The sequence below is a fragment of the Pan troglodytes genome, chromosome 15 (genome assembly GCF_028858775.2).
Source record: "Pan troglodytes isolate AG18354 chromosome 15, NHGRI_mPanTro3-v2.0_pri, whole genome shotgun sequence".
Lineage (NCBI taxonomy): Eukaryota > Metazoa > Chordata > Mammalia > Primates > Hominidae > Pan > Pan troglodytes.
Window position 1 is genome coordinate 34,888,117 of NC_072413.2, and position 24,977 is coordinate 34,913,093.

General features: G+C 42.5%; 2 protein-coding genes across 7 annotated transcripts in view; one reads left to right on the top strand and one right to left on the bottom strand.

The window, feature by feature from the left end:
• Positions 1–4,270: 4,270 nt before the first annotated feature.
• PAX9 (paired box 9) lies at positions 4,271–21,817 on the top strand. 2 transcript variants are annotated; one of them, XM_063792837.1, is made up of 5 exons: positions 4,271–4,524; positions 5,319–5,945; positions 8,879–9,018; positions 18,642–18,864; positions 19,656–21,817. In XM_063792837.1, the coding sequence occupies exons 1-5, from the start codon at positions 4,521–4,523 to the stop codon at positions 19,808–19,810; spliced, it is 1,149 nt and encodes a 382-aa protein (XP_063648907.1). In that variant the 5' UTR covers positions 4,271–4,520; the 3' UTR covers positions 19,811–21,817. The 2 variants fall into 2 exon arrangements, with proteins under 2 accessions (XP_063648907.1, XP_054521927.1); XM_054665952.2 differs by lacking the exon at positions 19,656–21,817 and having other exon boundaries at positions 4,277–4,524; positions 18,642–19,027.
• The window catches only part of SLC25A21 (solute carrier family 25 member 21), a 495,613-nt gene continuing 492,370 nt past the window's right edge, over positions 21,735–24,977 (bottom strand). For all 5 annotated transcript variants that reach the window (XM_522830.9, XM_016926013.4, XM_009427709.5 and 2 more), the window contains one exon: positions 21,735–23,172. In XM_522830.9, the coding sequence (XP_522830.2) occupies positions 23,111–23,172 (62 nt within the window). In that variant the 3' untranslated portion in view covers positions 21,735–23,110. The remainder of the gene's footprint in view (positions 23,173–24,977) is intronic.

The following is a 24,977-nucleotide window of genomic DNA, read 5'->3' on the forward strand; positions in this document are numbered from 1 at the left end:
CCCTGCTCTCGCAAGGAGAAAGCGGGCGACGAGCGCTCGCAGCCCGTGGGGCTGATCCCACCTCCCGCAGGGCTCTGGCCGCGTCGCTGTCGGACCCGCAGAACGCCGGGACGCATTTCCGAGCTCGGGCCCGACCCAACCCGCTGCCATTCTAGCTACCTAGTGGAGCCGCGGAGAGACTCTTGAACCGTGAGGCTCCTTGATGAGAAGGTGGAGAGGCTGCCGGGCTATTCTCCAAGCATCTTCCGGCCGAGCTCTGCTCCTCTCGGTGCGCTTGCGGCTTCTCCTTGGGCTGGCGCGTCCGCAGTCCCTCCAAGTCCAGGCCGCAGGTTAGTGTGCGGGCGCCTCCTGTCCTCCTCTCCCACCAGAGGACCCCTGAGGGCTGTCTCTATCCCCAATCCCCGCGACTGCTCCTTTTAGCCGCCATCCCCTCCCGCAGCGCAGATCCTGCAGGGGCCAGCGGTCCAGGGCGGACCCTCCCTCGCCCTGGGCGCGGGGCGAGCTTCTGGCTGTCACTTGCCGCTGCAGTTTCAGGGAAACTCAGCTGGCCGCTTACCCTGCAAGACGGGGACATAGCAGAGGGCCGAGTTCTGAAGAAGCTGGGCTTGTTTTTCTCTCTGCACCGCGCGCAATGCCCCAACTGACCCTGAAAGGTCTTGCCTTTACTGCATTTGCCCCCAGACGGCTAGAAGTCAATGCACTATGAAAATCCCAGTCCCGGACCTCGGACTCTGGCTGTCTTACAATCCCTGCAACTCCTCCGAGTGGACAAGAGGCGGGCACCGTCGCCTGGGCCTCGCTTGGGGGGGTGGGGGTCCTGTCCCCAGCAGGGGGCAAGTTGGAGGAATCAGCTCCTTAATATTTTCTGCTAGCTCTGCTTGTCATAACTGCAACTCGGAATAGAACAACCTCTCTCCCGTGCATACGCACCCCCAACTCTCGCCCTATCCTCCCATCCACAGTCATCACTGACCTGTAGACCCGGAGGAGCAGGCTTCCGGGCGTCGGTCCAGGTTGGGGATACAGGGAGGGGTCCTCGCGTTCCACACAACCTGTAGTGCTTGGGTCTGACTTCGGCAGCCCTCGGGTACAGTCTGCCGGGCTAGATTCCCGTTGCTTCTCCGCGTCTCTCCGCCGGCCGCTCTAGCGCCGGGAAGGGGGCGCCGCAGGTGACTGCCCGCGGCACTGGGACGGCTGACAGATTTATGGAGACTTCACAGCATCTGGCTGGGGTCCGCGAGGGCAGGCGGAGTCCGGTCGATCCGATGCTGGGGTCTAAAGCTTCCCCAGCCACACGCCTGGGCCAAGTCGCCCCCAGAGTCCCCGGCCCCTGCTCCCCTTGGGCGGGTGTACACAAGGATCCGGCCAGCGCCGAGTGTACTGGTTCCTCCCACCCAGTGTAGCCCCCTCCTTCACACTCTCGGGCCCGGCTTCCAGTCTCCCACTGAGTAAATATTTATCCAGAGAGCGAGTCGCCCCTCGGAGGAGGCCTCGACGCGGCTAGGGAAAGGCTTTTTGGCTTCTCCCTGGCCTGAGCCAGCTGCAGGCCTTACTGGTTGTGTTTTGGTTTTGGTCTTAAATTTCTCCTTTTAGTCGAAATTCTTCCGATCTCTTTGAGATCTTCTGAGTCCAGAGTGAGCAGTGTAACCAGGCGGCAGACTCCAGCTGACCCTTGTTCTTGTTCTAAGTCCTGCATCCTTACATTCATCGGGACTGACCAGACCTTAGTGTTCTCTCTTTTCCTTCCTTCATCCTCTTTCTCTGCCTCAGATCCGTCGTCTCTCGGTCGGTCTCAGCGGGTCGCTGACTACCTCGCGCTAGCACTCGGTCCGCGCCCCGGGAAGGCTTCAGCATCACCTTCTTCTGCTGGGATCCTGCTGACCCTGTCTGCAGCTTCGGCTTCTCTTGCTCCCAGAGCGGGGTCTTCGGCTTGCCGCGGATACTTAGTGGCCCAAAACACCTAAAATTGACTCTTCCTGCGCTCTTGAGAATGCCAAGAGCACCCAGTACCTGCAACCGCCGGCATGAGTGGGGCCTGCGGGGAGCCGCCAGAGCTGCGGACAGGCCCCCTGTCCACTGAGTTGCTACCCCTGGCACGCCCAGGGGATCCGCAGCAGCTGAGGCCACATGGTCACAGCCAAGTTCAGCAGGTGGAAAGGGAGAGATGGCATTGAACCTATGTGAGAACTGGGGAGATGTGTGGTAGCTGAAGGAGTTGGTAGGAACAAGAGGGAGTTGTATGTTACCTCCATATAACCAGAGCTCTAAACCATATCAGTTTCTGAACCAGTCTAGGCTGGTGCTGCAGAACTGCTAAAGCTCTCGCAGAGTCCCCAGACCCCCCGCGGGACATGAGGTCTTGCCTGTTCGTATGCGAACATCCTTGTACCCGCCTAGCAGCCCTGCAGACTGCAGATTTTCCCTGGGTGCACGGAAGTAGAGCAGATTTGGCGCAGAGGTCGATAGTCACTGTCTGTCTGTGAGGGGGGAGGAGGATTCCTTCTTGATCAAGTTGCCGGGCATGTTCATTCCCTCCCGCAAGCCTAAGGCAGAGTCATAAGCTCCCCTCCGATGCGGCAAAGTCTCAACTAATTTATCTACCAGCCTTAAGAAGGAGCTGCTGCTTCTAAAATCTTTAGATTTCCGAAGGCTCTCCTTGTGTAAAAATGCCAGGCGGTGCCACACGATGTCACCCAACAGGTATTGGAGGTCAGACCAGGGTGAAATTGCTATCAAGTCAAACTTCAAGAAGATTTTAAACATTTGAAACCAACCAACAAAAAGGGACAAGTTCAAGTATGTCTAGTTGTGGGATTTCCCCCAAGATTCCGATTCTAAAGAGTGGTGTTTTAGTTCATCTTTACCTTTCACATCCTCCATTCTGTTAGGTAATTTTGAATTTAGAGTGCATCCTAACCATAGAAGTGGGAATCTGGAGATCTGTTCCTTTGCAGAAGCATGGCTGATCATAGTTTTTTCCTGGGTTCTTGCAACTTACTGACCTGAGATCTGGGACCAGTCAGCTTCTCTGGGTGTAGACCGCAGCCACACACATCCCTGGGGACTGTTGGGGAAGCAGCCTGAATCCTGTGTGCACAAGGAGCCTTCTGGATTGTCAAGTAGCAGTAACAGAGTTCACGACCCCAAGCAGTACAAACTCCCAAATTCACGAAAATATTTCTCTTGTCTATTATTTTGATTCACATTCTCCACAACCCTAACTGCAAATATTAATAACTTTGGCTGCAAAAAAGCATACGGTACACTTTAGATTAGACTTACAGTGAATAAAAGTGAAAATTCAGAAGTAGGCAGAACCACAGGGCCTCTGGCAGCTTAACGGAAGACGAGGGAATTACATCCATGTGCAGCGTCGGTGTCCACTGTCTTGGGACTAAGTCTCTTTCATATTTAAACAAAACTCTTTCGAGAGGGCTCGCTGGTTTGGAGAACCCTCACAAACGCTGCCACCGAGGGCCAGGGGCCCAGGACAGTGGCTGAATGTGGCAGAGCCTTGGGCTCCGTAGTGAGTGCCCCACGCACTGGCAATTGGTCGACTTGGGGCTGTGCGCTAGCGTTAGCCGCCTGTGGTTCAGTTCCCCGCACACGGCGTGGCCCGTGCCTCGAGCCTGTGTGGCTAGTGGTTGGCCGGTCCACCTGGACTGGGGGGTCGCCGCAGGAAGCTGGCGGTAGGAGGAACCTCCCTGGCCTTAACAGTGGCCCCCACCTGTGGCTCGGGCTCCCCGCAACCTCCTGGTTTCTTTGGCCGGCCTATCTTCTCACACCTGCGCTCTCGCCACCTGGCATGGACTGAAGTGAGGTAGAATCGGCAGGTGACACAGATCCTCTCCTGACAGTCCCCAGAGGCCCGCATGACAGATTTTGCTAAGACAACTCCCTCACCCCTGTGCACGGTGGCGCCCGCCTCCCACCTATAGCCTTAACTTCAATTCTGAGATGTCCATCGTTCCCCGGAGGAGGTCTCCTCGGGCCCCTTCCCCCTTCGAGTCATTCATATGCAGACCAAACGCTTTCATTTGTTTATTCAGCATTTTACCAGCCTGATTTTGCTGTCTTTTTGTGCCGCTTCTGGGAAGATGTCAAACACCCATTTTCATTGTATTTAGTCACCCAGGTGGGGAGCTAGCCTGAAAGAGACAGCGGAAGGAGTTTCCTGGACTGCGCTGTCGCTCACCGACCCGCACCAATCACCATGCAGCTTGCCCTCGGACCCGCCCCTTTTAGGGCGTGTCCCCAGTGAGTGATAGACGGAGCCGCCCTGCCCTGCTCAGCCCAGCCCACGTTGCTGCTTAGATTGAAATGCAGAACTCAAGCCTCTTTCATCGGGGCACAGACTTCCTTTTACTTCTTCCTTTTGCCCTCTCGCCTCCTCCTCCTGGGAAGAAGCGGAGGGGCCGGCGGTCGGCCGGGATAGCAACAGGCCGGGCCACTGAGGCGGTGCGGAAAGTTTCTGTCTTGGAGTGCGGAACTGGGGCCGGGTTGGTGTACTGCTCGGAGCAATGGGTGAGTGGCGGCGGGAGACTCTGTCAGAGCCGGGAAGGGAGGGAGGGAGCGAGCGGGCAAGGGAGGGAGGGAGGGAGCGCGAGGGCGCGCGCCACTAGGCGCTCACATTCTCTATTGACTTTGCTCGTGTTCCTACAAGTTGTAGAAACACGCTAAGGGTCAGCGGCGCACAGCAGTTCAATGTGAACGCTGGCTACTGGGTGGCTGTTGATGCCATTTTCTGATTTTAAGAGAAGGGAGCTGTGGCATCAGCGAGCCCCTCAGCCCGAGTAGCAAACCAAGTTTTGTTTCACACGCGCGCACACATGCAAACAAAACAGGAAAAGAAAAGAAAACAAACAACAACAAATAAAACACCCTCTAGCTTCCCCTAGACTTTGTTTAACTGGCCGGGTCTCCAGAAGGAACGCTGGGGATGGGATGGGTGGAGAGAGGGAGCGGCTCAAGGACTTTAGTGAGGAGCAGGCGAGAAGGAGCGCGTTCAGGCGTCAAGACCGATTTCTCCCCCTGCTTCGGGAGACTTTTGAACGCTGGGAGAGGCCCGGCATCTCACCACTTTACTTGGCCGTAGGGGCCTCCGGCACGGCAGGAATGAGGGAGGGGGTCCGATTGGACCGTGACGGTTTGGGGCCGTTCGGCTATGTTCAGGGACCATATGGTTTGGGAACAGCCCCAGTCGTTAGTACGGGACGGGTGCGTTCGCCCAGTCCCCGGATGCGTAGGGAGGCCCAGTGGCAGGCGGCTGTCCCAAGCAGCGGGTGCGCGTCCCTGCGCGCTGTGTGTTCATTTTGCAGAGCCAGCCTTCGGGGAGGTGAACCAGCTGGGAGGAGTGTTCGTGAACGGGAGGCCGCTGCCCAACGCCATCCGGCTTCGCATCGTGGAACTGGCCCAACTGGGCATCCGACCGTGTGACATCAGCCGCCAGCTACGGGTCTCGCACGGCTGCGTCAGCAAGATCCTGGCGCGATACAACGAGACGGGCTCGATCTTGCCAGGAGCCATCGGGGGCAGCAAGCCCCGGGTCACTACCCCCACCGTGGTGAAACACATCCGGACCTACAAGCAGAGAGACCCCGGCATCTTCGCCTGGGAGATCCGGGACCGCCTGCTGGCGGACGGCGTGTGCGACAAGTACAATGTGCCCTCCGTGAGCTCCATCAGCCGCATTCTGCGCAACAAGATCGGCAACTTGGCCCAGCAGGGTCATTACGACTCATACAAGCAGCACCAGCCGACGCCGCAGCCGGCGCTCCCCTACAACCACATCTACTCGTACCCCAGCCCTATCACGGCGGCGGCCGCCAAGGTGCCCACGCCACCCGGGGTGCCTGCCATCCCCGGTTCGGTGGCCATGCCGCGCACCTGGCCCTCCTCGCACTCCGTCACCGACATCCTGGGCATCCGCTCCATCACCGACCAAGGTAGGGGCTCAGAGGCTGGGCGTGTGGATGTGCAGCGTCTGCCCCCGCACTCTCGCGGAGGTCCCAGTATCTGCAGCCTCAGGGACACTGTCTTTCCCACCACCTGAGGCTTTTTCCTTTGGAAACGTAAAGAGTCTTCCTAGGGGGTGTTCTGATCTCATTAACTTGAAACTCATGCCCCTGGTTTCCTTGCCACACACAGTCTTCTGCCTCATCTCAGACTACCAGACCCATAACATCCCCCCATCCCCAACACATGGTTCGCATTTTCCACCCTCCCCCGCCTCTCGCGCCGAGGCAGCCTCAGCCCGGCTTGCTCACTTGGAGAGTGCGGCCGGGGCTGGACTTGGGGCGCAGCCCGGGAGGCCCGAGCCTGCTTGGGGCTGCCGGCTGCAGACTCCGCTGTGGGCAGAGCAGCTTGCTTGGGGATCACTACGGCCGGGAGAAGTCTGGCCGGGAGGAGTCCAGTACGCCTTGGAAATTGAAGTATTCGATTCTGGTAATCAGGCCAAATTTGCTCAGGCAGGAAGTTCAAATGTCACCTAATTGGTTTCGTTCTTATGCTTCACTTCATTTTCCTCGGAAATGGAGGTCCCGAAGTTACTACTAGTAACTTGCGTGTAACTCATTCCCAGACGAAGTCATATTCACATTCTCTCTCTCTCTCTTGCTCTCTCCATTCACTTTCTAACTTAACAGACTTCACTGTATATATCTTAGGAAGGGAAGTGGCATCAGCCACTGCAGTGATGGAGATAAAATGCAGGCAATTCCATGCTGTCCTTTTACTGTTCTTTTCAGTTTTCCCTGAGCCTGCCACTTTCCTTTGGGGTCCCCGGGTCCCCGGGTCCCCGAGAATGCAAGTGGATATATATCTAGTTCCTGCATGTTTTAAGCAGTGCCACCCCACTGTTTCTTTCCTTTCTCACCCCTGACCTTGCCTAGTCCTAAGCGTCCTTTCTGCCTTGTCAGAAGGATTCCCCGAGCCCTCCTGCCCAGTCCGGCTTCCGCAGGAGACCTGAGTTTGTTTTCTTTTACTGAGTTTTTTTTTTTTTTTTTTTAAGGCGTTAACTTTTTTCTTGGTAGGGAGAAAAGAAAGTCTGAATGACCTAGATGCAGAATTTAAATAATGTGTAGATAGTCCACTTTGTTAATTTCTCAGCCTAAAGTTTTAAAAGTGTAGAGGAAAAATTAAATAGGAAAGGGGGAAATAGTTTCTTTAATTACTTCCTGCCTTTCTTGGTTGCCACCACATTGGCACAATTATCTTTTTAAGTAATTAAAGCAGGGCTCTGATTTCTCATCTTCTTGTTTTCTGACTGCAAGTTTACAAGAGCCCAGTTTTGTCTTATTTGGAGCTACTTGGAGCCATAGTTGGAGAGAGTTTGCCCTTGATTTATAGGATAAACTGACCTCACTGACATTTAAAGGAAGCCCCTGTTCATGGGAAAGTGTGAGATCAGCAGAAATGGGGGCTCACAGGGGGATCTCAATTTCTTAAGATAACTTCAGGCTTGTGCCCACCGACTGCCTTTTGTCTGGGAAGGCAAAGACAGACAGGCAGTTCTGGACCAAAACACAGTTTCCTGGTGCAAATGGGACTCAATCTAATTCTTGGGGGTGGTAGAGGAGGAGACATAGTGAAAAAAAAAAAAAAAAAAAAAGGCTGACAGAGTTTAAAAGAAAACTTTTCCTGCCTAGGGATCCTACCATCAGAGCAAATGTCAGTTGGGAAAGTATTGGAGAATGGAAAGGAGCAACTTTTCCTTTCAGATATTATTGTGATTTTGGATGCCAGCTTTAAACAACCCAGTTTGTGACACATTTGTGATTATAAAAATGATCATTTCTACAAAAATGCTCACTCTTTTAAAACACTGTGTTAGATGAAAGTGTTTAAAATTAAGTTACAATGGCTTTGCCAAACCACTCCTCCACCCATAGGACCCAAAGACAAACATACATTGTTTGTAGCCTTCACATATCTCTTTGAAACTATACCTGGTCACTGAAAAACGCCAATAATTCAATATTCTCAACCCCAGGTATTATAGTAATTACTTTACACCATACAATTTTCTTTGCATCTCCACCAAGAACAGAAAGAATAACTGATGGCATTACACCTTAACACCTAATTTTACTTTCATTTTCTTAACCTATTTCATTTTCTCTTTCTTGTATATATATTTTTTAAACTCTTTCAGGAAAACCCTGCCACTAACACCCATGGCATGTATAGTGGTAATTGCAAGATTTATTTTTAAGTCATATGCACATATCACATATGTAATGTGTAGAGGTAGTGTATCAAGGGGAGCCCTATGCACACACAAAGCAGAAATCTGTGCATGTATATTTTGCACTGTATCGTGGGAATAGTTTAGTTATTTGTTTGCAAAGGACTGTGCAGGTCTTTTTGTTCTCTATTGACATAAGTACCAGATCCCCACAGTGCAGTGAGCACCAGTGCAGGCACCCTTAGGTCAGACGCTCCTCTCTTTTCAGCCAGCCCCACTGCCAAATCGTTGTCAACCCCCAGTCGGCCTTGGGTTAAGAATGAGGAGGTGGAGAACGGCACGTGCAGCCTTAAGGGTTCCTTCTCCGATTTAGGTTTCTTCCACTCCTTTGCCCTGGGAGAGCAAAGGGGCGGAGGGAAATCAAAAACCGGTTGAAAAAGAAAAAAGTATCTTCCCTCAGGCGTGGGTCAGAGAATTTGGAAAGGCCTACTCTGAGGGGAGTAAAACTTCACCAGGCCCTGGGCTGGAAGCACAGGAGGTCGCGGCTGGGCCCAGCGCCCTCGGGAGGCCAAGGGCAGGGAGCCGACCCAAGGTCTAAGCCCTCCAGCTCTCCGTCGCGGGTTTGGGTCCCGTCTCAAGAGTGGGGCGCGCGGGCTGGGCCTCCGGCCTGACACCCTCTCTTCTCTCCATCAGTGAGCGACAGCTCCCCCTACCACAGCCCCAAGGTGGAGGAGTGGAGCAGCCTGGGCCGCAACAACTTCCCCGCCGCCGCCCCGCACGCGGTGAACGGGTTGGAGAAGGGAGCCCTGGAGCAGGAAGCCAAGTACGGTCAGGTGAGGAGGCGAGGGTCAGGCCAGGTGGGCCGCGTGGCGGCGGGGATTTAGGCGATGGAACACTCGGGTCCCTTTCTGAGCTTCCCGCGAGAGAAGCCCAGGCTGGCGTCCCTTTGCTGCTACGAGCCAGATCCTTCGTGGACTGGGGCGAAGCAGAGGCCTGAGCCTTGGAAGGCGGAGCTGGGGCCTCGACCCCCGCCAGGGGCCGGGAGCGCTCGTCAGGGCGCTGGGGGTCTGGGGCGGCAGCTCCCCGGGGCGAGGCTCTGGGAAGCGCCTCCAGGCCTGTCGGCCTCCGGGGGCTTGGGGAGGCGGCTCCCGAAGCCCTTTCGGCGGCTCTCACTGGGGGTAGAGTCAACCAAAGAAGGCGCTTCTGAAGGGCCGGGTGGAGCGGCCCTGGGGCCTCAGAGCCGCGCCTTCACGCCCGCGAAACGCGCGCCCCGGGTCTCGGCCCCACGGTGCGACGGCGGCTGCGGGGTCCTCACGTTCGGACTTTCTCTCCGGTGGCTCTCGGACAAACACGCTTGGCCAATCCAGCGGAGAGGGGCACCCAGATAAACGTAACAAAGCTACCATTTTCTCGACTAAAGGTCACATTGTAATCTCCCAAGGAAGTTAGTGAGAAAACCTCAAATTATACGGACTGGATGTGGACCGTTTAATTTTTCTTTCCCTCCGTCCCTCCCTCATGTCTCCAAAGGAAAATTTAAAACACTCGTGTTTTTATTTTCCCCCCGAGAAAAGCTAAACAACCACCACAACAAAAGCCCCAGATTTAAGTCTAAATTCATCACCGTCCTGGAGTCAAGAGTTCAAAACTCTCAAAAAACCGGACCTTAAGGCAATGTAAGGTTTCCCCAGCAGACCCCAGTAGGTTTGCAAATCTCTTAATCCCAAACTCAATTCCAAAGCCTCAAGCTATTCAGTTTTCCTTTTATTATTTTGAAGACTTAAAATTTTTAATGTTTTTTTGTCTGTCAAAATCAGCTTTTAAAATTAAGTGGAATTTGTTCCTCTTATTCACTTGAAAAAACATCTTAGTCATTATTTTCTGTAACAAATCCCATTTCCACTTCCTCTTCCCTCTCTTATTTTGTTGAAATAGAATCAGAATACATATTAGTGGCTCTCCAATGGCAAATAACAGAAAATAGCAAGGAAAGAGAGCCCTTTTCCTTAGTCTGTTTCTACTGTGAAGAATGTCAATGAGAAATGATAAGGAAGTTTGTCATTTTCTTTTACTAAACGACCCACCCTTAATTCGTAATTTGCAAAGAAAAGGCAGAATAGTACAATGGTTAGGAGCTCCGATCTCTGGCTGTACGACTTCTTAGGAAAATATTTAATTTTTAGTCTCTATTTCTTCATCTTTAAAACAGGGAAATGATATTCCCAACCCAGAGATGTTATGAGTATTCAATGAGATAATGCAACCATATGGCACATAGTAAGCATTTATTAAGTATTGCCTGTGGTTCTAAGTGGCAGTTTAAAAGACACGTGTAAAAGTAAGTAATATTTATCAGAGTATACTTTGTTCTGAGAGACCATAGTCAAAAAGCTTCAAGGGATTTTGTTACAAACAATAGAAAGAGTGTATATAAAGCACCTACCATAGAAGCAAGCATTTAATAGGCGCTCAGTGCTTTTTATTAGGTCATCATTGATTGGAATAACATTGTGAAGTATAGAGTTGAAAAAGTTTCTAATTCCCACATGTCATTGATGAACCCAGTTTATATATCAAGCAGTCATAATCCCAAAAAAACCCTTTATACTTATTATTTACTTAATTATTTTGAGACGGAGTCTAGCTCTGTCGCCAGGTTGGAGTGCAGTGGCGCGATCTCTACTTATTGCAACCTCTGCCTCCCGGGTTCAAGCGGTTCTCCTGCCTCAGCCTCCTGAGTAGCTGGGATTACAGGCACGCGCCGCCACACCCACCTAATTTTTGTGTTTTTAGTAGAGACAGGGTTTCACCATGTTGGCCTGGCTGGTCTTGATCTCCTGACCTCGTGATCCACCCACCTCGGCCTCCCAAAGTGCTGGGATTACAGGCGTGAGCCACCGTGCCGGCCAGTAATTTTTATTTTCTCTTCCTTGAATTATAGATCTAACATTGAAATTTGTTTGGAAATGCTTAATTTATAATACACTTCAAAACTAAACTGACAAATTATTTAAAATAAAAAATTTGAAGTTTTAAATAATTGATATTCTGATTATTAAAAATAGATTACATTTTATATACTAAATTTTAAATCACTAAATTATCACATTTATAAAAGAATATAATTTAAAGAAATAAGTAACCAAATAAATATTGCTCTAAATACTTAATAAGCTATTTTTTCCAGAATAAAAATATTTATATGAAACTTACATTTGCGAAGTTCTTAATTGCAATATGCTAATCTTCTGCATTGCAATGTATTTAATAGTTAGATAATTCAAATGATGTAAAATTTCAAAACCTGAAAAGTTTCTAAGAATAATATAAATTAGTGGCTACTCTATGATAATTATCAAAATAGTGCTTAATGTTGAAGATGTGCCAAGTTCAGCCGTGCCATTTTTCTGAGCAGTTTTGAACTTTAGACATTGATTTCATGTAAGGTTAAATTGCACATTAATACTTGTTTATAAACATACAAAGGTAAAGTGTTGCCCATATATGTGCATTTCTCTTACCAATATTCAAAGGGCAGATTTATTTTTAAAAGTTATTTTTCAAAATGGAATCAGCATATTTCAACCAAAATGTAAACTCTGGTAACACATATTTTTCCCTCTGCTTATATTATGGACAAAAACTTGAATGTCTTTGGCCAAAAAAAAGCTTTAAAAATTTTCCCACTTTCAGGGCATTTGTGATTGTTATTAAATAGTGCAAAATTATATGATACTAGTTTAATTTTATTATACAAAGAAGGAAATTGAGAATTCAGAATCATAGAGCTTAAAGCATATTTTTCTTGAGGACATCTGTAGAATTACCAAAGGGCTAAACTATGCAACTGAGTATAGATACTATTGATTACCATAATCTAGAGTTTCTATTTTCAGCTTAAACTGTAAAGACAGATGTCCTGATTCCTAGTAATTAAAACTGTATGCACATTTCAGCTATGCATATACCTATCTTTTGTCTTTGAAAATTCAGTGTAGAATATTCTAACTTGTCTTACATATTAATATTACATTGTAATTAATATTTTGCAGTGCCATTCAGAAGTCCTTATTGTCTCTGAGGATAGAATGTTTATTTTGGCTTTTTTATACCCACAGTTAATATTGGGGCTAGAAGTACTTAATTCCATTTACTTCTGAATGGCAACAATGTTCTCTGCTTCCTGATGGCCGGTTCTCTTCTGTTGAAAGCATAAAACTCCAATGGAATAAAATTGAATGGCCAAAAAACCTTATATAGAGAATCACAGGGACTGGAATACATTTGCCCTTTTAGGAAGTATTTCATGAATTAATGCCTCAATTTTATTCAAACTATATATAAATAATTGTATAGTTCTTGAAAAATTTTCTACAAATGGGCATACTGTCTCAAGAAAGATACATTGCATATCTGATACTCTAAAGTAATTGGAGTGACAGATTTATAAGCTTTGGGTATCTTCATTTTGGGGTTGCAGATATTAATTTGGCAAGTTTAATATAACACTAGCTACAGATTGAGATGTCAGAAATAGAGAATAGTCTATAAATACTTGAACTTTTTAAAAGTTCAGAATTAAGTTGTGAAAATAGTTGAATTTAAAGATATAATCTGAAATTCTTATGAAGCATTTACTTGCACATGCATTTGAAGGGAAGATAGTCTTCTAGAATCCTGAATGTGATTTTCTAGTGTATTATTTTAAAAACTGGCTGTCCTCGTGGATGTACTATTCTCAGGAAGATATAAATGATATTGCACTAAATTTGTCTTCATATTAAAGTTAATTTTTGTAAATAATTTATGATTTATAGACAATGAAATCTTAGGCAAATGCCAGCAGAGTGTCTTTGAAATTCATAATGTTATCTGTTATGAAAAACATTCTTTGACCTGGTTACATTTTAACCAGTAGTATTTCAAAATAAAATTAATGATCATGTATCAGTAAAATGTATTGTATAAAATAGCAGGGAAAGGTAATTGCAAATTTTTCAAGGCTATGTCAATTTTAATAATATTTTGGAAAATTATAAAATTTAGAAAAGCTTTTAAATAGCGGCTTTCCATTTCTCAGAGACATTTACATCTACAATATGATAAGTAAGCATAATTAAGATCTTGTTGGATGAATGTTGAAACCATATTTATAACCATCATTTCATTTTGTCAGGTATGTTTTACTAGGTCATTGCATAATGCGTTAAAAATGGAAGAATGACAGAAAAATGAGTTCACCAAAAAAGAGAAAGTCTTGTTTATTTTCAGATCCAAAACTTTTTCTTGCTTATGATATCGAGGTTGAAATTCTAGGTGAAGCACATCTCTATTTGTGGCTAAATCTACTTTATTATAAAGCCAAGGTAAATTGATTTTATCATAAGAGGACCAGGTTGAACTGATAAGTGAAAGCAGATTGTGGGTAGAGGACCTGGCACTGTTATTTGCATTTATTTTCACGATAAATAATGTTGAGTAGACAATTCCCAGAATTTGAATAATGGTCTATAACCTCTAATTGCCAGACATTTGCCATACCAGTTTTATGGTGGTCACAAGTGTTTTGATACTAACGTATTTTCCTTTACTTGGAGGAGGGAGGATAAATGGAATAACCATAAATCAAATAATAAATGGCTAGGTTAGAACTTCTGTTTACTTTTTTCAACAGCTTTATTCATTTTGCTTGCTTAAAGTGTAATGCTTGTTTTGTGATAAACGGTGCCTACATTTTTGCTTTGTTTTCTAAGCTACAGTGTCACATCTTTTGCTTTCACAAACCTATACTAACTTAAGTACACATATGGTTGTGGAATGCTTATGATGTATCCTGTTTTGTGGGGATACAAGATGATTAAGGCAAGTCCCTGTCCTCAGACAGTTTACAATCTAGCCCTCTGCCAATACAGTTCCTCAACATATTCACCAAAGTTACTTTTAAAAAATTGGTAAATCTGTATTTTGAACATTTGGAACAAATGAAATTAAAACTTGTACTTTCATTCTTCTTGTGATAACCTTAACTAGAAGAACTACATTGCATCTTATATATTTTTTTCTAGACTATTTCCATTAATGTCAGTGTGATGAAGTTGGTCTTTTCCTAAAAGTATTAAAACAAAGCAGTAACTTACTTTTTCTAGGGTATGCAATTTAGTCTATTTTGCTTTGTATTAGTAAATCTCCTTCTCAAATTTAGGTAGAAGATAGTTTGCTATAGAGAGCACCCTTGCACAGTTCTTTCAGGGGAAAGAATTCTCATGCCTTTCATGGAAGATCCACATGAGAAAGGAGTTGATGGATTGAAGTCTTATTTATGGAATCTTTAGGTAAAGTCATTTTCAAAAATGAGATTTCCATTACATGCCCATTGCTGGGGTTTCATTTGGAAAATTTGTTTACTCTTCCCTGGGGATTCCGTATGTTGGTTGATTTATAAATCATATTTACAATCCAATTAAATAGAGTAATTTAGCATGTTTGCTCCCACTATATTTATAGTGTAGATTTGGTAGTCTCTACTCAGCCTAGCTAGCTTTTCAGATTAATTACATGCCCTTCACTGAAAACATTAAACCGATTTGGGATGTTTAAGTCATGTACTCTTTTACTGGAAAGAATAAACAAACATCAATGCTACCTGTAGTTGTTTTCCTTTGCAGTGGAAAATTTTACTTTTTCAGTGATTGCTTCATAAATAACAATTACTTGACCCAGTAGAGATTTATATCTTTTACTAATGTTATGTGTCAAAATTAATAGTGAGAAAATTGATGTGTTTATTGAGTCACTAAAATGAATAAATAATAAAGGAGGCAGGAGGCAGGTAAATTTTAAAGCACATTTACTTGCTCCTTTTTTTTCTAAATTTATAAATCTGAGCTTCAAAAGTAAAAAGTAAAATTAAGACAAAACTCTCCAGACCCCCAAGCTAGGTCATAATTTAACCTGAGAGAAAACTAAGGGCTATTTTTATACTGTTTAAGTTTAAAGATTTCTGTTGTTTTTTTTTTTTTTTAAGCAAACGTTTTAGCCTCTCCTTGCCTTTTTCTTTTTTCTTTCGTTCTTTCTTCCTTTTTTTTTTTTTTTTTTTTTTTTGAGATGAAGTCTCACTCTTGTTGCCCAGGCTGGAGTGCAATGATGCGATCTCGGCTCACTGCAACTTCCGACTCCCGGGTTCAAGCAATTTTCCTGCCTCAGACTCCCAAGTAGCTGGGATTACAGGCACCTGCCACCACACCCGGCTAATTTTTGTGTTTTTAGTAGAGACGGGGTTTCACTATGTTGGCCAGGCTGGTCTTGAACTCCTGACCTCAGGCAATCCGCCCGCCTCAGCCTGCCAAAGTGCTGGGATTACAGTCGTGAGCCACCGTGCCCGGCCGCCTTTTTCTATGAGATGAAATCAACCATCTCCGAGCTTCTCTTCCTACCCTGTCTTTCTGCAGTACAAAGGGATTGCATCACTAAAATGATACTAAATAAATATTGTGGATTTAAGAGAACTTTGAAATATTTAGTACTAAGAATAATGACATAAAGCAAGTTTGTGCATTAAGTATGAGAAATTGGACAAACATGGAAAACTTTGCTCATTTTTTTACACTTGATAAATGAATGTAATCATGGAATAAATAAGGCACTAGAAGTTAATACAGGCCTAAATCCAATGTCCTGCCTGCCCCTAAATTCCAGGAACATTATCTAAGATAAAAGTTCAATGCAGCATGTCTCTGAGGGCCATCTTCCAGGGGGAACATCTCTGGGCAAAAAGAAGTGGGTCCATGTAAGGGGACCATAGACATTGCAACAAAACAACTCAAGAGTCCAAGTAAATGGGGCAGATCAATGAGCAAGAGTTCCAAGGGCAAAGGTGTAAGAAAAGGGAAGATGACTAAGCAAGGATTTCAGAGAGAACTGTAATTTTGAATGATAGATAAAATACAAAGAAAAAAGAATGGGTAGGAAAAATTTAGCTGTGATGAAAAATAGAACTCGCCAACAGTTATGTTCTGCTAACTAGAACATTGTTTCTGCCATGTATAATATTAAATTTTTTAACTTTATGTCCCTATATGATGTTGGCCAAAGATTTTTATTATTTTAGAAGTAATTTTAATGTTAGCATTCTTATTTCATTATTCTTAGTTCACATTGGCATCAGTAGTATAAAATATTAGTCAATGCTGGAAATGAAAATATTAGTTAACACCACATACAGATGTGAACACCTTTCCATAACTGAATTGGATTTATTTCTTTCCAAACTCATTTATCATAGATTATTGGGACAATTCTAAATAAAAATGATTAAAACTATAATCTCTATGCAAAACTAGATTTTTTCCCCTGTAATTTGATAGTTCTCTATCTTGATACCCATCTCCTGAGAGCCTTAAAGTGTGTCTCCTTTGAGACATAATCAGCCATTCTCAAAAAGTGGAAGAAACTATTTTTTTTTTAGAAGCTAAGAAACAGATGAGGATCTGACAATGAGAATCATGTTCTAGGAGAGAAAAGAATTTGTTACCAGATGTTATCTCAAAAGATGCACTAGTTTTAAATTAAATTGCATCTATCTTTTAAGTGTTCAGGAAAAACAGTATGATATACTACAGAGGACCCTGCATTGGGCAGGGGTGATAAATTCTTTTAACACATGGCCACTGGCTTGCCAATTGGTTGAGGGTACATGGCTAAACCTCTTAATCTATATCCTTGTATAAAAAGAGGATAAGATTTCATTTGTATTCAACAGTTATGTGCGGTAGTTTCTTGATTTAAAAAATGCAGCAGCATCATTCTCTGGGACCCTTAAAATACACTTTAATTTCAGTTGAACATTGTGTTGTATTTGTGACACACTGTCTTGTAATTATGATAAACTCAATCATTTATAATGAACTATATAATTCATTAATACTCATTACTCAGTAAAATATGTTGGATATTTCTTGGTGCCTGGGACATAGGACACACTTAAGAAACTTTAGCTTCCTTTCTCTTTCCCTATTTTCAAAGAACCAACATTGAAAAACACAACATGAGGTGTTTGTTCTTACAGAGCATAGACACAAGGCTAACCCCTCTAATATTTTTCTTTTTTTGTCAGAAATGCATGAGTAATGTTGTTATACCCACGTATGTATTCTATTCCATGTACATATTCATTTACTCTGCATTGAGAAAATAGTTTTTGAGACCCCACCACTGCATTCTCATAGATGTAGAAGTGAAAACAATAGCCCAAATAAATTAAATTAGAAAGTAATTCCTGTGTTGCAATTGAACGGGAAAAAGTACCTAGCTAACATACATCTGATTAACTTAATTCTAAGGGTTAAATCAATTTTCCTCATAAAATTCTAGTATTTACATCGTATTTTCACTAGGAAATATGTTGAAATGGTAGTTCATTCATGTAACTATCAGGACACAGCATCTACACTTTATTTCTAAAGAGTATAAAAATTGAGGGGAAAAAATTAGACTACTTGAAGAAGGATGCCCAGTGTTCATGCCAGAATCAGGATTAAAAATCAGGGTGTTTTTAGTGTTGTTAATAGTAACGATACCAACAATAATTCACTGGATGCCAAGACAGCACTGGTTTCTCGGCAGGCTCGCCTGCCGGGACTGCTGCATTGTGTTTGCAAACAAAGATTTTAATTTCTAAATTCACTTCAAGAGATTTATCCACGTGGCTTTTAAAAACTCACATCACAGGACCCAAAAACTTTGCAAGCAAAATTTCCAATTTCAAAACCAGGCATATGCAGTTCTTTTATATGGGGAAAGACAGTTTCCTTTCTGATAAAACAGTCCTGGAAAAGGTACTTGCAATATTCATTTAAAAATCCTTACAAGACAAAGTGCCTGATTTTTGTATGTCCTTTGTCCAACGGGCATTTTCAATATGATCTCTTAAAATATGGTCTATATTTTCTTTAACGAAGGTCGTGTTTGTTGTGCGTTTCTAACATGACAGGCTGCAGTCTGTGCCCTTCTTTACTGAAAATGAAAGTTATACCAACCAGGCCTGTCACAAGTGCCTCAACAAAAGAGCCAAACAAAACCCAAGTCCCAGGAAGGTTGACAAAGGCAATGAGGACAGCCGAACAGATTCTAAGAGTATTTAATTGCCATTAATTCTTTTCTCACCCTGCACCTCCTTCCTGTACTTCCAAGTGGCACAAGCAAATACTATGAATTTTCTGGTTGCCGCTTTCTCTAAATGTTTGTGGAAAGAATAATATCTTGTCATTATGTTTGTTTAAGTGGCAAGACTGTGAATGTCTTTAGAATATAATGAAGCTCAAATTTTTTTAAAAAGTTGGAGAGTAGAGTCAGAGCATTGCTGGCTTACTCAGACTTAAGTTCTGCTTCTTTCTAAGAACGTGTGAAATGTTCACTCCTATAATGTGATTATTTTTCACTTCTTTTCTACTCCTCTCAGGCACCAAATGGTCTCCCAGCTGTGGGCAGTTTTGTGTCAGCATCCAGCATGGCTCCTTACCCTACCCCAGCCCAAGTGTCGCCTTACATGACCTACAGCGCTGCTCCTTCTGGTTATGTTGCTGGACATGGGTGGCAACATGCTGGGGGCACCTCATTGTCTCCCCACAACTGTGACATTCCGGCATCGCTGGCGTTCAAGGGAATGCAGGCAGCCAGAGAAGGTAGTCATTCTGTCACGGCTTCCGTGCTCTGATGGGAAATTCCGTCTCCAGCAGCTTCACCCGGGTCTCCCTGTCTCAGCACCTCCTCCCCCAATTCCCAGGTCTCACATCCCACCCCTCCTGCCCTCCAACCCTCCTGCCTTGAAAGCTGGCTGTACGGACTCACATCCTTTGTGCTAATGACACTTACATATTTCTTGCCATAACTTTTCTCTTGCAGAAAAACTGACATGACTTTAGGATTTAAAAACAAGAGCAACAATAAGCATTGAATGAGACATTTGTGTTGCCCACATACTGTCTTAACATAACAAAGAAACCTACACCCCTCAAAGGGTTTAAGGAACTTTACAAACTAGTCTTTGGTAAAACCACATGTGTATATTTATTCTAAATCAACCTGAACTTTTGAAATGTGCAATTGTTGAGATTTTGCAAAATCAATAAAGGAAAATACTTATAGAAAAAATTATGCTACACCCTCTAATCAAATATGGTAACCAAGTAAGCTTTAATTCATCATTAGGAAACAAATCAATAAGTGACTTGTTTGAGTGATCCTTTCTTTAAGACATGACCTATTTTGTTGAAAAATATATGTAGAACCCAAGCAATATCTGAATCTAGCTCTCCCTGGTGTTTTGACTTGGTTCCAAATACAATAATGTTTATATTTTCTATTAGTTTGTAAATACGGACTCTGGATGGTGCATTTGTGTCTTCATTCCCTAAGATATTCCCCTCCCCCCAGCCCCACCCCCTCTCTCTTTTTTTCTTTCTTTTTTGCAAAGGTGACTTTCTGGCAACGTCTTTGTCTCTGTTTGGTGGTGGGCTGCTCGGGCTCCTGGACCTGGACTTGCCCCCAAATTTTGTGTATGCAGTGAAGGCTTCAACATCTCATGAAGGACACTTTCTTTCTACAGCAGAGGACACGAAAAACAGATAAAACAAGCCAGTCTCCCATTTTGTACCTAATCAAACAACACACATGCTAAGCATATAAAGACAAGAGGGTGGAAAATATCTGAACAAGAAGGCTCTAAAGGAAGTCACTTAGAAACTTAAGTTTAATGTGAAATGTTTTGCAAAGATGCTTAAAATGAACTTTGTGTTAAGAAAACCACTGTGAAACTAAATTGTACTATTATTGTTGGCTTACCTGTGTGTTCAGCAATCTCAGCCCCAAATAATGTTGTAATTTAAAGAAAATGGAAAATTCTGCTCTAATGAATGTAACAATGGCTTGCTGTGAAGTTTACATTGTTGTACAGAAGCATGTTTCGCATGTAGGTAAATTGGTGGTGGTACTAGAAATACAATGTTATTTAATTTTAACAAATTCCCTTTATTCATTTCTGAAATTACAGGACACAGTTTAACTCATAAACCTTTCTAGACCAATTTATTTTTCACTTTAATGTTAATAACAGTTGTGGAGTATATGTGTGTGTGAGCATGTGAGTATGTGTTGTATTTTAAAACAATTGATTTTCTGGGGCAAAATTCTACAGTTTTTAATCCCTTCTGTTTAGGAAGTTCTTCCTGTTTGGCAATATAGGCTTAAAAATATGTTTTTAGGACATTGGTACAATTCAGCTGTTGGAAAATTAATATATTGAGGGTTTTTTGGTACTAATTCTGTGCAATAACTAAAAGAGCACCTCACTGGATATGGATGTTGAAGATGGATTCCCTAGGTGATTTTAATTTCTTCCCGTCTGTGCTGTGCACAGTCTACATGGCAATGCGGTTCCACCACATCGGTTTCGTGGCTTCGTTTAAAACTCAGATGGCTAGATTAGTTAGGTTTTCAAATCACTAGGATGTAAACAGTAAGCAGATTTCTGACACACAAATTATGTTAGAGTGACTGCTTTTTTCAGACAGCAGATATCTTATAGAGAGCTTTGAACTGCATTTATTTCTAAAGCAACCGAAATTCAGTGCTACAAATAGAGGATTATAACTTCAGGAGAAGAATAAGCAGAAGGAGCAGATGAACTCTCAGGGCCATGGTCTTCCTTTGATCTTGTAAAACTTCCACTGACATTTGGAGTTCCCAGTCTGGTGAGAAAATAGACTATAAACTGAATGGAACAAAGATCCAATCCAATATTTTGGTGGAGACTTTAAAACCATACCATACAGGGACTCTCCTGTCATCTGAAAAACTGATGTAAGGTACAGAACTATTCTTTATCAAATGTTTTTAGGTGGCTGTTAGGGGGCTTTAAAAAATATTACTTGCTTGTGTGGAAATGCAAATAATGTTATTTTCTTTATCTAAATTAAGAAATCTCTTGTTATTGTGCTATTTATACTTTTTTTCTGGTTCTTGTATTTTAAAAAGTCTAATATTAATGGTATTGAAGTTTCCTTTTCTCCCTCTAGGTCTTAACAGTGAATTCACATGGAGTAATTTTTAAAAGATAACAGATACAATTTGCTATTCAAAGAAAATTATGATTTAAAGCCACTTTTTAAAATACGAGAAGGAAAATAGGATGGATTAAAGAAGGGTTAACTTTTAAAGATTATTATTATTGGTTAATGTTGACATATTGCCTCTATCTCATAGATGGTAAAAGTGTTGCTTTTAAACTGGCAAATGCACTCTTCAGAAATCCTTTTCTATCTGATCCACATGGAGAGGTTAAAGGTTCAATTTCATGGCCTCTATGCAGGCAGCGCTCTCATTGGATGTAAGAATATTACCTGCAAGGATAGAATGCAGTTGTGCAACAGAGACACATTCTTATTTCTCTTTTTTCACAATTTTGTTTTGTTTTTAATGACCCTTTTATTGAATATTGGACTGAAATATAAATTTTAAAAAACACGTTGGAAAGGATGTACAACAGAAGGCTATGTATGTATATACAGTATGTCAAAAGCCTTTTATTTTTATACTTCAAATGCTCTAAATTAATAAAAAGTAATAATTACCATGTTATCTTTTACTTTTTATTTTCAAAATGCTTTAGTGACATAGCCCCGTAGTAGAAATAGCCCACGGTAGTAACTTAGGACAGGTGTCATATGGACTTTCAGTTATTCTTGTTGACTTTACTGAATCAGCATCATCTCTGGATGCAGATATAAAATCAAGTTTGGTTACATCAAGACCAAGGAGATATTTTTGTTGATACATGTTAGTATAGTAATCCTTAGAAATGCTAAGTAAGTGTATTTCTTTTTCGGAACATTACCCCTTCATCATACATATTTTAGTACTGCAGACAGCTGACTTCCCACCTGAAGTTGTCGTTTAAAACTAATAACAACCTGAAAATGCAGTTCTGTTCTATACATTCTTCCTAAAAATGGCACAGGTAGGCATGCTGAACAAAGGTATTATTTGGATGCAAATACTGATGGCTGACAAATAATGGGTCCAAAGGTGTTTCCAATTTGTGATTTAACATGAAAATATCTCATCAACAAAGCTTGTCTTCAAAGAGAACTATGTGGAGGACAGTAAATTTTATTTCATGTTTCCTACTTGTTAGAAGAGATTTAGAATATCATGATTTAAACATGCTTAAACAACAGTGTTTTAACATTCTGTTTTAAACAATGTTTTAAAATACCTATTTATTATCTTACAGCAATATGAGATATAAAGTAGATGTAGGAAAATAGAGCTGATATGTGCATAGTTACTAAAGAAAACCAACAGATTTACATTTTAACATAGTATTCATAAAATTAAACATTCTTAAAAGGTCATTTTAGTGCACTTAAAAAAATTTTTCTTGTGCTCTTTAAATATTATTTATGGAATAATTTAATTCATTATAAAAACTGCTTAAATTTTGGCTTAACTTTTTTTTAATCCAGTCTTTGAATAATTTGATTTATTTTCAATAGTTTAAGCTTTTCTAGACCTCTTAGGAAAAATGCTGATCAATACAATGAATTTTCATTGTGAAGCATTGAAGAGGAACATAGGAGACAAAGTTTCTATTTATTTTATGAAATATATGATTTCTATGCTATTTTTCTATATTCACTTTAAATACCTCATTGTTTCATATTATTTTTTCTTCTCGCAGTTTTATTTATACAGCCAAAACTATAATCTCAAGTTGCCTATAGACATTTTTTAAAGTATTAAAATAGATTTTGTTCTTGAACAGTTTTCTCCTTCATAATTATACACCTGGCCGATCGATAGTCTCTCTTCTTCATGGTGCTGCATGGCAAATATCCATTATCTCAAGGGGGAAAAACACTTCCTAGGCAATCACCAGTTCTCTTGAAGCCATGAATAGGTGTATTCATAAACCAGCAGCATCACTGCACCACCTAGAAAAGAAAAGAGCTGTTTTTTATTGCAAATCCTCTGGAATAGCACTGGCTTTCCCACTGGGTTTCTGAATCCATGATGTCTCGCACAGCCTGTCAGGCAGAGGCTGTTCGGAATCAACAGTTCTGGAGCTTCAATACAAAGATATAAACTACTGTGGAAAATTCTCAGGATAAAATCAAGACCATCTTGAGTCTCCAAATACATTTTTCCCCATGAGTTTTTTGCAACTTTCATCATTTGTCATCAGATTCTTTTTCAAGCACTTTTAATTTTTAAAAGTAAATAAATATAGTCATATTTAGTCATGTAAGGGCATGTGGCTTTCCTGTGAACAGAAACCTTCAGATTCTTCATGTGTAGATAAAGGATTTATCTTTTTCAGTCCGTAATTAGCAGTCTAATTGCATTCGAGAAGAAAATCTCTAAGATGGTGCTTGATGGATGAGTCTAGTTTTCTGTCATAGCTTTCAAACTGCATTGCAACGTGGAAATTAGATTCTGAATATTTAAAAAATCTGCATTGCAAAACCTAACAAAAGGAGGTTGAAAGCTAACCTTCATTCCTTTTATCTGCTTCAGTTGTATATGGATTTGAACTTGAAAATTTGGTAGTGGGGGTTGGATGGCATGAGACCACCATTTGTCTTGGAAGAAAAGAGCTACATAACTGGCTGTGAAGAGACATGCTCTGTATTATGTCAACAGGAATGTGATACAGAAAAGCAGGCACTGAGGCTGCTGAATACCTAGCCACTGGGAGAAGCATTTGTACATGGATCATTTTATGTTCTATTTGATGCAGTAAATAGCATGTGTCCTGTGCCCTTCAGGATAATCTCTTTTTATCCTTTTATGTCTAACTGTGTGAAAAACATCACAAAATCAAAATTTGGACAAATATCCTGAACACAACTTAGAGAAGAGTTGGCTGCATGAATAGAAGATTGACTTCTGATGGAAAGAAAAAGAACTTGATTTGGGTCTTAGTTATTTTGAACACACTGCCATATACTTTTTTTTTTTTTAACCTACAGGCTGCACATGTTTGTGTAACCATATACCAAAGATAATTATCTGCCTGTAATTTTCATTTTTAACCCATGAAGATACTCTATTAGTCCCTCTCAGCTGCTCTAGGCCTCTTGGAACTCTGGCAAACAAAAAGAGCTGCACTACAGAGGGTCATTAATATGTAGGTAATCGCTGCATTTATTCTTACTAACTATTCACAATGTAAGACAAGAATATGCAGAGTTGGGTTAGTTTTTGGCCTAGTAACAGTTGAAGTTTAAATCACAGACTTCAAGATTCTTTCATGGAAGGTACCTGATTGTTAGCCACATTGAGCTGCTAAGGCTATTGTAAAAATGCTGGATGCTTCTCCAGAACAAAGAACAAAAATTCCAGGCTCACCTTTCTTTTCTTTTTTTACTGTCTCTCTCTCATTCTTTTTTTTTTTTCTCTCTCTCTCATTCTTTAAAGAAAAAAATTTCACCCTTCATTCAAAAGTCTTAATCTTTAACTCAGTGGTACCTTTCTTTCTAGGTTTCTTTGCTTTGAAGTCGCTGGGATGCACACATTTGGAATGAAGTGGAGGGCAGGTCTGTGAGTGGTTCCCAGATATTCACAGTTTGGCTTAGCCTGGACAGTCAGTTCACAAGAACCCTTTTCTTTGAGTCTAACACCACAGCAACTCAGGACTTCTCACGCAAAACATTTAAAAAGCCAACCAAACATTTGCAAGCCTCTAACAAAACTTGGGGTCAGATTATTTAAGAGTTTTGGATGAAGGTTCCAGTCA

Bases quoted from the DNA above. Each gene is read 5' to 3' on its own strand.
- PAX9 (XM_063792837.1), top strand. The intron at 5,946-8,878 runs GTAGGGGCTCAG...TCTCTCCATCAG, and splicing joins CCGCTCCATCACCGACCAAG to TGAGCGACAGCTCCCCCTAC. The intron at 18,865-19,655 runs GTAGTCATTCTG...TTTTTTGCAAAG, and splicing joins AATGCAGGCAGCCAGAGAAG to GTGACTTTCTGGCAACGTCT.